Source organism: Amblyraja radiata, chromosome 13 (assembly GCF_010909765.2).
Source record: "Amblyraja radiata isolate CabotCenter1 chromosome 13, sAmbRad1.1.pri, whole genome shotgun sequence".
Classification (NCBI taxonomy): domain Eukaryota; kingdom Metazoa; phylum Chordata; class Chondrichthyes; order Rajiformes; family Rajidae; genus Amblyraja; species Amblyraja radiata.
This window is the reverse complement of record NC_045968.1, coordinates 11,211,338-11,226,259: the sequence shown is the minus strand read 5'-3', so window position 1 is coordinate 11,226,259 and position 14,922 is coordinate 11,211,338. Positions and strand designations below refer to the sequence as shown.

General features: G+C 45.7%; 1 protein-coding gene across 1 annotated transcript in view; it reads left to right on the top strand.

Moving 5' to 3' along the window:
- The window catches only part of LOC116980122, a 78,281-nt gene that overhangs the window by 27,319 nt on the left and 36,040 nt on the right, over nt 1–14,922 (top strand). Inside the window, exons 15-17 of the mRNA XM_033032232.1 lie at nt 2,079–2,174; nt 8,777–8,941; nt 11,482–11,677. Of these exons, the coding sequence (XP_032888123.1) occupies nt 2,079–2,174; nt 8,777–8,941; nt 11,482–11,677 (457 nt within the window). The remainder of the gene's footprint in view (nt 1–2,078; nt 2,175–8,776; nt 8,942–11,481; nt 11,678–14,922) is intronic.

The following is a 14,922-nucleotide window of genomic DNA, read 5'->3' as shown; positions in this document are numbered from 1 at the left end:
TGTGGCCAGGGTAGTGTGCGTCTCTGATGATGCTGGCTGCCTTTTTGAGGCAGCGACCCATATATATATACCTTTGATGGTGGGTGGGGGTCTGAATCCGTGATGGACTGGGCAGTGTTCAAAACTTTTCACAACTATGGGCCTGTCCCACTTACACGACTTTTTCAGCGACTGCCGGTGCCCATCATAGGTCGTTGCAGGTCGCCAAAAATTTCCACCATGTTGAAAATCCAGCGGCGACCAGAACAAGGTACGACTCTTTGGGCGACTACTCACGACCATACAGGCTTCACCCCGCGACATGTCGCCAGGGTGTCGCCTGTATGGCCGTGAGTCGTCTCCTCAGTCGCCCAAAGAGTCGTAGCGTCTTTCTGGTCGCCGCTGGATTTTCAACATGGTGAATTTTCGGCGACCTTCAACGACCTATGACGGGTGCCGGCAGTCGGTGAAAAAGTCGCGTAAGTGGGACAGGTCCATTTTAGGCTTTCAATTAAAGTACCTTGACCTGTTCTTGCAAAAAGGGGTCGAAAGGCAGCACAGTGGTGCATCTGGTAGAGCTGTTACCTCACTTCACCAGAGACCTGGGTTCAATCCTGACCTCGGGTGCTGTCTGTGTGGAGTTTGCACATTCTCCCCGTGACTGCACGGGTGCTCCTGTTTCCTCCCACGTCCCAAAGACGTGCGGGTTGGTGGGTTAATTCACCTCAGTAAATTGCCCCTTGTGTGCAGAGCGGATGAGAATGTGGGAACGCATAGAAAATCGTGTGAATGGGTGATCGATGGTCGGCTTCCTGCACTCCATGGAATAAAGTCCTCGACTGCACAGCCTTTCCTCAAATAAATAAAGAAAATACCATCAAATAAAGAAAATGCCACAAAAAAAAGTACCATTGAGCCTTTGATAGTTCAGGAATTTGAGTCAGTTTCATTGTTTTACTGCTTCTGTGCTAGATGCTAGAAAGACCCACGCCATCCTGGCCACACACTCATCTCCCTGCTACCTTTGTTGGGACGACAGATGGCACAATGGGCTAAGTGTTCGGCTGGCAACCGGAAGGTAGCCGGTTCGAATCCCGCTTGGAGTGCATAATGTCGTTGTGTCCTTGGGCAAGACACTTCACCCACCTTTGCCTGTGTGTGAATGTGTGTGAGTGATTGGTGGTGGTCGGAGGGGCCGTAGGCGCAGATTGGCAGCCACGCTTCCGTCAGTCTGCCCCAGGGCAGCTGTGGCTACAGAAGTAGCTTACCACCACCGAGTGTGACTGAGGAGTGAATGAATAATGCGATGTAAAGCGCCTTGAGTATTAGAAAGGCGCTATATAAATCCCATCCATTATTATTATTATTACCTTCAGGTAGAAGGTACAGGAGCCTGAAGACTGCAACAACCAGGTTCAGGAATAGCTACTTCCCCACAGCCATCAGGCTATTAAACCTGGCTCGGACAAAACTCTGAACATTAATAACCCATTATCTGTTATTTGCACTTTATCAGTTTATTTATTCATGTGTGTATATATTTATATTATGGTATATGGACACACTGATCTGTTTTGTAGTCAATGCCTACTATGTTCTGTTGTGCTGAAGCAAAGCAAGAATTTCATTGTCTTATCAGGGACACATGACAATAAACTCACTTGAACTTGAACTTGAATTAATATAGTTAGATCCAAAAAATAGCTGGAGTAACTCAGCGGGAGAGGCAGCATCTCTGGAGGGAAGGAATGGGTGACGTTACGGGATGAGACCCTTATCCAGACTGAAGTCAGGGGAAAGGGAAATGAGAGATATAGACGATGATGTAGAGAGATAAAGAACAATGAATGAAAGATATGGGTGAAAACGAGAAGCTGTTGCGACTTGGGAGGGGGAGGGATGGAGAGAGAGACGGAATGACGGGGGTTACTTGAAGTTAGAGAAATCAATGTTCATACCACTGGGCTGTAAGCTGCCCAAGCAAAATATGAGATGCTGTTCCTCCAATTTGTGTTTAGCCTCACGTAAATATCTTTGTTTTTATATTAGTAAGCATTTCAGCTAACGTCACTTTAAAATGTGTCCTGAACTTCCCACAGGTTTGTGTGGAGTGTGGAGAAAATTATTGTTCCAGTTGCTTTGCTAAGTTCCATCAAAAGGGGGCGCTGAAGCTTCACAGGTTCTTCCCATTCCAGGTACAGACACCTTCATCTATTACACGGTTTCATGAAAAGTGTTTGTTTTTCTCAAGTTAAACGCTTTGTACTTCAGATATTTTGAAACAACATTTTTTTGGAACTATGAGGGAATGGAAATCTAACATACCGCTAATTTGGGCGGCACGGTGGCGCAGTGGTAGAGTTGCTGCCCCACAGCGCCAGAGACCCGGGTTACCTGACTATGGGTGCTGTCCTTACGAAGTTTGTACGTTCTTTCCGTGACCAGCGTGGGTTTCCCCCCACACTCCAAAGACGTGCAGGTTTGCAGGTCAATTGGCTTTGGATAAATTTGTAAATTGTCTCTAGTGTGTGTGTTGGACAGTGTTAGTGTGCGGGGATCGCTGGTCGGTGCGAACTCGGTGGGCCGAAATTCCAGTTTCCACACTGAAGCTCTATAACTAAACTAATGTCGAATGTTGGTGTGATTTTAAGGTGAATATTTGATTCTCAGCCTTCCAAAAGCAAGAAATGAACAAATTAATCACTATTTTACACTTGTAAAACCAACACATTGGTAATAAGAAAAGGACACAATGTCATTGGATGGCTGATGTCAGAGTGGGAGCACACTCAGACTGGTGGAGAGGCACCTCATATTCTGCTTGAGCCGCTTACAACCCAATGATATGAACAATGAATTACATAATTTTAGGTAATTATCCTAACATTCCCCCCCCCCCTTCTATGCCCCCCCCCTTCCCCCTCTCTTCCCTGTGCCACACCTGAACTCACACTTCTCCCCTCCCACCTACATCCTTTCCTCTAGCTTCACAATTTGCAAGTCTTCAATCCTTTTGTCTTAGACCTTCTATCTATTCATCTCTGTATTTTGTCCTCCATCTGCCTATCAAAAAATCCTCCTCACCTGTATCTGCCTAACACTCGCTAATCTACGCCCGGCCCCCACCCACCTCCTTAAATTTTAGACTTTAGCGATTCAGCGCGGAAACAGGCCCTTCGGCCCACCAAGGCCATGCCAACCAGCACCATCCTTCACACACTAGGGCCGATTTACAATTTTACCTTGCAACTGACAAACCCGCGTGCCTTTGGAGTGTGGGAGGAAACCGGAGCACCCGGCAAAAACCCACGCGGTCACGGGGAGAATGCACAAACACCACACAGACAGCACCCGTGGTCAGGATCGAACCTGGCTCTCTGGCGCTGTAAAGCAGCAACTCTACCGCCCGCTTTCTTCCAGCTTACTTCCCCCACACCCCCATCACAATCAGTCTCCAGAGAATTTGCATGACCTGCTGAGTTACTCCAGCACTTTGTGTCTTTTTTTTTAAGCGGCATCTGCAGTTCCTTTTGTCTGCATTGTAATTAACTGAGCAACTATCGTGCTCATTCTTTATCTCAGATATGAAGGCAATTTTATCTTTATCCGTGAAGATGTGTGTGCACATTGGATGATGATAATAGATTACTTACACTATGGCCAGTCATTGATTTTTGCAAAGGCTTTCTGATATCTTGTGAACTTTGCACCAGTAGTCAATGGGAAAGAAAATCTGCAAATTAATATTATCTGCGGTGAGTCAAGGTCAAATGTTTTTACATTATCAGGCATTAAAGAATGGGAAATAATTGATTTAGGACAGAATGCACAAAAAGTAAGCAAAATGTTCTTTTAAGTTTTATATATTCAAAAGAAAATGGCTTTGAGTGCATTGTAATATTGTGTGAAAATTGAATTTCTTTCTTCATTTTTTCTCTCTCCAGGCTCACAAAAGCTGTAGCAGAATTAAGATGTTCTCTTTTCTTTTGACAACTTAAAATAGACTTGAGCAAAACACAAATGCTGGAGGAACTCAGCAGTTCAAGCTGCATCTATGGAGGGAATGGAGAGGTGATGTTTCGGGTCAGGACCCTTCTTCAGACACTGAAGTCAGAATCATAGAATCATAGAATCATAGAAAATAGGTGCAGGAGTAGGCCATTCGGCCCTTCGAGCCTGCACCACCATTCAATATGATCATGGCTGATCATCCAACTCAGTATCCTGTACCTGCCTTCTCTCCATACCCCCTGATCCCTTTAGCCACAAGGGCCACATCTAACTCCCTCTTAAATATATCCAATGAACTGGCCTCAACTACCTTCTGTGGCAGAGAATTCCAGAGATTCACCACTCTCTGTGTGAAAAATGTTTTTCTCATCTCGGTCCTAAAAGATTTCCCCCTTATCCTTAAACTGTGACCCCTTGTTCTGGACTTCCCCAACATCGGGAACAATCTTCCTGCATCTAGCCTGTCCAACCCCTTAAGAATTTTGTAAGTTTCTATAAGATCCCCCCTCAATCTTCTAAATTCTAGCGAGTACAAGCCGAGTCCATCCAGTCTTTCTTCATATGAAAGTCCTGACATCCAGGAATCAGTCTGGTGAACCTTCTCTGTACTCCCTCTATGGCAAGAATGTCGCTGCTCAGATTAGGAGACCAAAACTGTACGCAATACTCCAGGTGTGGTCTCACCAAGACCCTGTACAACTGCAGTAGAACCTCCCTGCTCCTATACTCAAATCCTTTTGCTATGAATGCAAACATACCATTCGCTTTCTTCACTGCCTGCTGCACCTGCATGCCTACTTTCAATGACTGGTGTACCATGACACCCAGGTCACGTTGCATCTCCCCTTTTCCTAGTCGGCCACCATTCAGATAATAGTCTACTTTCCTGTAGGGCCTCAACCTGAAACATCGCCTGTCCATTCCCGCCACAGATGCTGCCTGATCCGCTGAGTTCCTCCAACATTTGTATGTCTTTTTGTAAACTAGCATCTGTAGTTCCTTGTTCATGTTAACATTTATTTGGGAGTTTTGTTGTTCTTTATTGGTATGACTGTACTATTATGATTATGATGATTATATTATGGCCCACATTGTTTAGTTTTACTTTAGTTTTAAGTTATAGTCATGAAATCACAATACATTAATGATGTAGATGAAGGGATTAAAAGTAACATTAGCAAATTTGCAGATGACACACAGCTGGATGGCAGTGTGAACTGTGAGGAGGATGTTATGAGGATCCAGGGTGGCTTGGACAGGTTGGGTGAGTGGGCAGATGCATGGCAGATGCAGTTTAATGTGAATAAGTGTGAGGTTATCCAGTTAGGTGGCAAAAACAGGAAATCTAAATGGAGTCAAGTTGGGAAAAGTGGAAGTACAGGGGTCCTTGTTCATCAGTCAATGAAAGTAAGCATGCAGGTACAGAGTTTGTAAATGGCATGTTGGCCTTCATAACAAGAGGAGTTGAGTATAGGAGCAAAGAGGTCCTTCTGCAAGTCAAGTCAAGTTTATTTGTCACATACACATATGAGATGTGCAGTGAAATGAAAGTGGCAATGCTCTGGGAAGAAACTCCTTCTCAACCTCTCCGTTCTCACCGCATGGCAACGGAGGCGTTTGCCTGACCGTAGCAGCTGGAACAGTCCGTTGCAGGGGTGGAAGGGGTCTCTCATGATATTGTTGGCTCTGGAGTTGCACCTCCTGATGTATAGTTTCTGCAGGGGGGCAAGTGAAGTTCCCATAGTGCGTTCGGCCGAACGCACTACTCTCTGCAGAGCCTTCTTGTCCTTGGCAGAGCAATTCCCAAACCAGATGGTAATATTCCCGGACAAGATGCTTTCCACCGCCGCTGCGTAGAAGCACTGGTGGATCCTCGGAGACACTCTGAATTTCCTCAACTGCCTGAGGGCAGTTGTACAGGGTCATAGTGAGATCACACCTGGAGTATTGTGTGCACTTTTGGTCTCCCAATTTGAGAAAGGACATTCATGCTATTGAGGGAGTGCAGTGTAGGTTCACCAGATTAATTCCCAGGATGGCGGGACTGTCATATGTTGATAGAATAGAGCAGCTGGGCTTGTATAATCTGGAGTTTAGAAGGATGAGAGGATATCTTATTGAAACATATGAGATTATTAAGGGTTTGGACACGCTACAGACAGGAAATATGTTCCCGATGTTGGGGGGGTCCAGAACCAGGGGGCCACAGTTTAAGAATAAGGGGTAAGCCATTTAGAACAGAGATGAGGTAAAACATTTTCACACAGAGAGTTGTGAGTCTGTGGAATTCTCTGCCTCAGAGGGCGGTGGAGGCTGGTTCTCTGGATGCTTTTCAAGAGAGAGCTTGACAGAGTTATTACATCTAGCGGAGTCAAGGGATATGGGGAGAAGGGAGGAACGGGGTACTGATTGTGGATGATCAGCCATGATCACATTGAATGGCGGTGCTGGCTCGAGGGCCCAGCACCTATTGTCTAGTTTCTATTGCCTATCATTCGGGGTAGAAACAGGCCCTTCGGCCCAACTTGCCCACACTGACCAAAATGTCCCATCTGCACTAATCCCACTTGCCTGGGTTTGGCCCATATGGCTCTAAACCTCTTACCCATGTACCTGCTGATTACATCTTAAACATTGCGATTGTCGCTGCCTCAACTACCTCCTCTGGCAGCTCGTTCCATACACCCACCACCCTTTGTGTGAAAGTTTAGTTTAGTTTAATTTAGAAATAGAGCATTGTAAAGGGGCCCCACGGACCACCGAGTCCGCGCTGAAAACTGGTCACCCCATACACTAATTCCATGTTATCCCAGCTTGGCATGACCCTACACACTGGGACTAGGAATTTGTGTGTCGGCATGGTAAACTCAGAACAGCAAGTCCAAACCAGGTCCCCTACACCAACCAGATTCATGCAACTGAATAGTGAAACTGGATGGGAACGACAATGTTTTTTGATTGTTCTCTTTGAACCAAATGTAATGCAACTGATGTTCAAACCAGTGCTGGAGAAGTGGTTTCTGATCATTCTGTATCTGAAACGTTAACTGATTGGTATTCTCACAACAGCTCCTGCCTGAACCGCTGTTCCTGCCTGAACTATTTTCCGTTTCTGCTTTGCTGCTGTTTTATCGCCTGCTTTATCTTTTCCCTCGCGTCCTTTGTCTGTGGGAAAACTTGTTTTCACTTTCTCTGCAGCTGGCAGTTTGGGTAGATCGAGGAGCAGAATCAGCCCAATTGGCCCATTGAGTCTGCTCCACCATTCAGTTTACTTTAGTTTAGAGACACAGCGCAGAAACAGGCCCTTCGGCCCACCGAGTCCGTGCCGACCTGCTATCCCTGCACAATAACACTAACACTAACACTAACACACACACACACACACACACACACACGCACACACACACACACACACCTAACACACACACACACACACTGGGGACAATTAGCAATTTTTTTACCAATCCAATTAGCCTACAAACCTGTCCGTCTTTGGAGTGTGGGAGGAAAGTGGTGCACCCGGAGAAAACCCACGCAGTCAAGTCAAGTCAAGTCAAAAGAGTTTATTGTCATTTGTCTCAGATAGGACAATGAAATTCTTGCTTGCTGCAGCACAACAGAATATTGTAGGCATAAACACAGGTCACGGGAGAAAGTACAAACTCTGTACAGACAACACGTAGTCAGGATTGAACCCGGTTCACTGCCACTGTAAGACAGTAGTATTACCGCTGCACCATCGGGCCACCCAGTAGCATTGGGGTGATTTTGCTGTCAAAGTACCCAATGACTTGGCCTCCTCTCTTCAGTCTGAAGAAGGGTCCCAACTTGAAACATCACCTCTCCATGTTCTCCAGAGGTGCTGCCTGACCTGCTGAGTTACTCCAGTACTTTCTGTCTTCTTTGGTGAACTAGCGTCTGCAGTTCCTTATTTGTATGTGATGTAATGTGGTTAATTATCATCGACCATTTCAAATCTTCAAGGTATGCAGATATTTAGTTGCAAGGACTATTGTGTTGTTCAGGTCATTTTTCTCGACCATATTTGTAAACATTCTTTGGCGTATTAATGGCATATTCATGATGATGGACTAAATAAGAAGCGGCTTAAAACTATGAGCGAATGAAAATCTAACGTGCCGTTTATTTGTGTAGCATGGTGGCGCAGTGGTGACCATACACCGCCAGAGACCCGGGTTCAATCCTGACTACGGGCGCTGTCTGTACGGAGTTCGTACATTCTCCCTGCGATTGCGGGGGTTTTCTCCGGGTGCTCCGGTTTCCTCCCACACTCCAAAGACGTGCAGGTTTGTAGGTTACTTGGCTTCTGCAAAATTGTACATTGTTCCTAGTGTGTAGGATAGTGCTAGTGCAAGGGGTGATCGGTGGTCGGTGCGGGCTCGGTGGGCCGAAGAGCCTGTTTCCACGCTGTGTCTGCGAAGTTTATTGGTTTAGTTTTAGTGTAGTTTAGAAATACAGCGTGGAAACAGGCCCTTCGGCCCCCCAGGTCCGTGCCGTCCAGCGATCCTCGCGCATTAACACTATCCTACACACACAAGGGACAATTTACGATTATACCAAGCCAATTAACCTGCAAACCTGTACGTCTTTGGAGTGTGGGAGGAAACCTAAGATCTCGGAGAAAACCCACGCAGGTCACGGGGAGAACGTACAAACTCCGTACAGACAGCAGCCGTAGTCTTAAGCCTTAACCCACTTTAAGCTGAGATTTTTTTGAAACACTTATCCCATTTAATGATGTGATTCACTTTTATGTTATTGACAGACTGAGAAACAAAAACTTCCATTGAACAATTCATTGCATTCAGTCAGCCAATTTAAAAAACAAATTGAATCTGATGAGTCTCCTGTGAATCGAAAGCTGTTTCCAAAGAAACCTTTTTCAGGACAAAAACTTTCATCTAAGATAACGCCACAACAAAATGCTGAGGTAAGGTTATTGGATGAACTGAAAAGATTTTATGTGGAGAAATAGCCACAAAACTAACTAGTGCACTTTTACGTGCTTAGTAATTGGGGCTGAGTAATTTGCATGCTTAGTAGTAAAATTAAAGCTGGTATAATTAATATAAATTCATGTTTATGTAGAGATAGGAGGAGAATTTGGCCCTTCAAGTCTACTCCGCCACTCAATCATGGCCGATCTATCTCTCCCTCAACCCTATTCTCCTGCCTCCTCCCCATAACCCCTTGACACCCGTACTAATCAAGAATCTATCTATCTCTGCCTTAAATATATCCATTGACTTGGCCTCCACAGCCGTCTGTGGCAATTAATTCCACAGATTAACCACCCTCTGACTAAAGAAATTCCTCCTTGTCTCCTTCCTAAAGGAACGTCCCTTTTATTCTGAGGCTGTGGCCTCTAGTCCTAGACTCACCCACTAGTGGAAACATCCTCTCCCCATCCACTCTGTAGTAAATTATCCCTAGTGTGTAGGATAGTGCTTGTGTACAGGGATCGCTGGTCAGCATGAACTTGGCGGGCCGAAGGGCCTTTTTCCGTGCTGTATCTCTAAACTAAACTAAGCCAAGAAGGGTCTCGACCCGAAATGTCAGCCATTCCTTCTCCCCAGAGATGCTGCCTGTCCCGCTGAGTTACTCCAGCATTTTGTGTCGATCTTCACTGGTAACCAGCATCTGCGGCTCATTCCTAAATTAAAGAAGGAATTGATTTGCTATCCTGTCTCTCCATCCTGTTCAGATTTTTGCAAATACTGCCATAACACAAACGGATCGGAACATCAGGCCATCAACTTATTATCCTGGCTAGGCACGAAAAGTTGGAGTAACTCAGCGGGACAGGCAGCACCTGTGGGGAAAAGGAATGGGTGACGTTTCGGGTCAAGACCCTTCTTCAGACTGAGAGTCAGGGGAAAGGGAAACAAGTGATATAGACGGTGATATCGAGGGATGTAGAACAAATGAATGAAAGATATGCAAAAAAGTAATGATGATAAGGGGAGCAGGCCATTGTTAGTTGTGAACTAGGTGAAAACTAGTGACAGACAATGAGACTCAACACGATGACTGAAGCTGCGACAATGACTTGGTTCGGCTTGAGAGGGTTGCATGGGTTACTAAAGTTAGAGAAATCAATACTGATACCTCAGGGTTGTAAGCTGTCCAAGCGAAATATGAGGTGCTGTTCCTGACTCTTCCCAAGGGAGCACTTACTACAGTACAGCCTTAATACTCTGAATTAGTTTTCAATTATACTGATCGTGCCTCTGGCTTTTGGATTTTCTCAAATGTGACTTTTGTGAACTCATTCCCAGCCATTTCAGGACTAACTATTTAAGCCGGGCGTTTTAGTAAGACTCCTGAGCGTCGGGTTCATCGTCAGAAGCTTGCATTGCCACCAATGTGGACAACTCAAGCCCCATGACATGCCGCAGGAGATGGTCAGGCAGGCTCCAGGAATGGCACAGCACAGTGCCACTTGCAGCTGTGATGCTAAGGATGTCCGTAAACCATTCTACATGATCCTTCCAGACAATGGCAGGGGGCACCAGCATTATACAGATTAGTGTTAGAGTTTGAGGGTGGAAACAGGCCCTTCGGCCCACCGAGTCCGTACTGACCGGTGATCCTCGCATATTGATGCTACCCTATACGCACTAGTGCCAATTTACACTCAAACAAAGCCAATTAACCTACAAACCTGTACGTCTTTGGAGTGTGGGAGGAAACCGACGATCTCGGAGAATACTAGCAGATTTAGAGAGAGAGAGAGAGAGAGAAAGAGACTCAGGATGAAAACAGGCCCTCCGGCCCACCGAGTCCACGCCGACCATCGATCACCCATTCACACTATGTTCTATGTTAACCCGGTTTTCGCATCCTACACACATTAGGGGCAATTTACAGAAGCCAATTAACCTACAAATCCGTATGTCTTTGGAGTGAGGGGAGGAAACCGGAGCACCCGGAGAAAACCCACGTGGTCACAGGGAGAATGGTCAAACTTCACACAGACGGCACCCGTAGTCAGGATCAAATCCAGGTCTCTGGCTCTGTGAGGCAGCAACTCTACCCCACTGGGCCACTGTGCCACCACAGGTTGGGAATAGCCTAATAAGCCTGTCCAACTTACACAAATTTTTCGGCGAATGCCCGGCACCTGTCAAAGGTCGTTGCAGGTCGCCGAAAATTTTAAACGTGGTGAAAATCCAGCGGCGACCAGAAAGACGCTGCGACTCTTTGGGAGACTGAGGAGACGACTCACGACCATACAGGCGACATCCTGCCGACATGGTGAAGCCTCTATAGTCGTGAGTAATCGCTCAAAGAGTCGTACCTTGTTCTGGTCGCCGCTGGATTTTCAACATGTTGAAAATTTTCGGTGACTTGCAACGACCTATGACGGGTTCGGCAGTCGCCGAAAAAGTTGCGTAAGTGGGACAGGCCCTTTAGTTTCAAAACTAAAATAAAGTGCTTTCTATTTGCTTAACTTGCTCTTTGCTGCAGATTCTTACCTTTGATGATGAAGTTGGTAAACCAGCTTTGAGTGCACGAAACAGCAGTGCAGAGGCCCGCAAAGGTGGATCGCTGCTAAGTGGCAACTTTGATGAGGAACAGTCGGCGAATGCATTCCAAGATGCACTCAAGGAATGGAGGCAAAGAAAACCTGGCCAAGCTCCATTGCCAACGAAAACATGTTCAGGTAGAAATCAACACGGGAACTCTTTTTTATCAAAGCTTGGAAACAGTTTAATTGAAAAAGAACCTGAAAATGTGGCGATTTTTTCCCTTGGTTTTTGTAATTAATTTGTGCAAAAATAATTATTTATTAAAAATCTCAAAATATATTACATTTGAACTGTTATACTTGTCTAAAACATGGAAATGAAAATCAAATATAGAATCAAATTGGAACTGCAGTAAACATCGGGGACAACATCTGTATTCTCCACAGCCAACAATGGAGCATTGTGGGCTCCACCTTTCCTTGATCATTGTTGCTAGCTTTGATTTGTCCTTTTCCATATCTTTCATGCATTCGTCCTATGTACCTTTTCATATCTCCTGTTTCCCTCTCCCCCGTGCTCAGTCTGAAGAAGGGTCTCGACACAAAACGTCACCTGGTCCTTCTCTCCAGAGATGCTGCCTGCCACACTGAGTTACTCCAGCTTTTTGCATCTATCTTCGGTGTAAAGCAGCATCCGCAGTTCCTCCTTCACATACCATATTAAGTCATGCTATTTAAAAGCTGCCTTTCCACAATCTGATTTCTCATTTTCACAAATGATTGCTTTTTCTCTGTCACCCAAGGTCTGTTTTATTACTCGGCTCCTACACATTTATCCCATCCCACCAGCTTTGTAGTGGACCTGGAATGAATAGTGTTGAGAATGTGATCCATTGCATTTCCTCCCTGGCACTCTTCCACACCAACCATGGATGCACTTGCAAGAGTGTTTTCAATTACTTACCTGCTTCGGGGGGCATTGTGTCTGCATCTTGCACCAATGTCAAAAAAGCCGTGCCTTATAAATCAAACATAGAAACATAGGCAATAGGTGCAGGAGTAGGCCATTTCGGCCCCTCGAGCCAGCACCGCCATTCAATATGATCATGGGTGTTCATCCAAAATCAGTACCTCGTTCCTGCTTTTTTCCGCATATCCCTTGATCCCGTTAGCCCTAAGAGCTAAATCTAATTCTCTCTTGATAACATCCAGTGAATTGACCTCCACTGCCTTCTGTGGCAGAGAACTCCACAGATTCACAACTCTCTGGGTGAAAAAGTTTCTCCTCATCTCAGTATTTCCTACCCATTATTCTTAAACTGTGACCCATGAAGACCAAGTCTGTGGATATGATCCAGCAGCAGATCGTCTAGCAAAGGGCGGCACGCTGGCGCAACGGTAGAGTTGCATCCTCACAGCGCCGGAGACGCGGGTTCGATCCTGACCTCGGAGGTTGTACTTTCTCCCCGTGACCGCGTGGGTTTTCTCTGGGAGCTCCGGTTTCCTCCCACACTCCAAAGACGCGCAGATTTGTCGTTCAATTGGCTTTGGTAAAAGTGTAAATCCTCCCCAGTGCTTGCAGGATAGTGCTGGTGTGCAGGTGATCCTTGGTCGGCGCGGACGCGGTGGGCGTTTCCATGCTGTATCTCTAATCGAAAGTGCAAAGCATGAAGGCAAACCTGGAAGAGGAAAATATGGGCCCAAGTCTTGCAGTGTTGTTGAGAGAAAGCTGGCTGTATGATATAGTAATGTCTGGCATTGATTGTTTGACCTTTAACAGTGTAGGTTGCTGCCAGGGGCCAATTCTAATGCATTCGATGGTCTGGTGACAGTGAAGTAAGTCATCAAATTGAACTACCAAAAAAAGATAAAATATCAGAAAATAAAATGTGTAAGAAGGAACTGCTGATGCGGGAAAAAAATCGAAGGTAGACAAAAATGCTGGAGAAACTTAGCGGATGAGGCAGCATCTATGTAGAGAAGGAATAGGCGATGGTTCGGGACAATCAGTCTGAAGAAAGGTCTCGACCCCAAATGTCGCCTGTTCCTTCTCTCCGTAGATGCTGCCTGTCCCGCTGAGTTTCTCCAGAAAATAAAACGCGTAATTTTTATCGGAAATTTTGCTGAGCACAAAGTGGAGATTGGAATGTGCGCAAGACTCGCTAGAATTTAGGAGATTGAGGGGGGATCTTATAGAAACTTACAAAATTCTTAAGGGGTTGGACAGGCTAGATGCAGGACGATTGTTCCCGATGTTGGGGAAGTCCAGGACAAGGGGTCACAGCTTAAGGATAGAGGGGAAATCCTTTAAGACCGAGATGAGAAGAACTTTTTTCACACAGAGTGGTGAATCTCTGGAACTCTCTGCCACAGAGGGTAGTTGAAGCCAGTTCATTGGCTATATTTAAGAGGGAGTTGGATGTGGCCCTTGTGGCTAGGGGGATCAGGGGGTACGGAGAGAAGGCAGGTACGGGATACTGAGTTGGATGATCAGCCATGATCATATTGAATGGCGGTGCAGGCTCGAAAGGCCGAATGGCCTACTCCTGCACCTATTTTCTATGTTTCTCTGTCTAAGATAATAAGTGAAAAAACATAGAAAAAAAATAAATTTTTAACGAGCAAAAAAATGTTGAAATAAATATGAGGGAATGACAGATCTGCAAAATTAATTTAATTCATTCGGGGCAGGAGAGGTAGTTAAAAAGTAATAATGTGTTATTGCATGATTTTAAAATGTAGCAGCAAAGTGCAAAACCTTCGGGACATTTTCGGCGCTGGTCAGTTCAGCCAACACTCCAAACACCAGATTCAGAACACCTCCGCTCAGTCCACCTAAACCTACCCGATCTCCTGGTTTGCCAAGCACTAACTCCCCCTCCCATTCCAACACTGACCTTTCTGTCCTGGGCCTCCTCCACTGTCAGAGTGAGGCCCAAAGCAAATTGGAGAAACACCACCTCATATTTCGCTTGGGCAGCTTACAATGCTGAACATTGACTTCTCTAACTTCATGTAACCCTTGCTTTCCCTCTCCCTCCATCTCTCCCCCATCTTAGTTCTCTGACCAGTCTGACTGCCCCCTTGATTAAATGTTATCTCTGTTTGCCTCGTTGTCACCTTCCCCGAGCGAACAATGATCTATTCTACATTTTCGTTGAACTTTGTCCCCTTTGACCTCTCGTTTTCACACCTTACCTTCCATATCTCTGTCTCCCTCTCCCCTGACTCTCAGTCCGAAGAAGGCTCTTGACCCAAAACGTCACCCATTCCTTCTCTCCAGAGATGCTGCCTGCCCTGCTGAGTTACTCCAGCATTTTGTGTCTATCTTCATCTGTAAATCAGTTCCTTCCTCTGCATTCAGATCCGGTAATCAATTAGGTAGGCAAATGACACATTGGGCCTCATTGAAAGATGATTTCGGGGGAAGAGTGGAGATG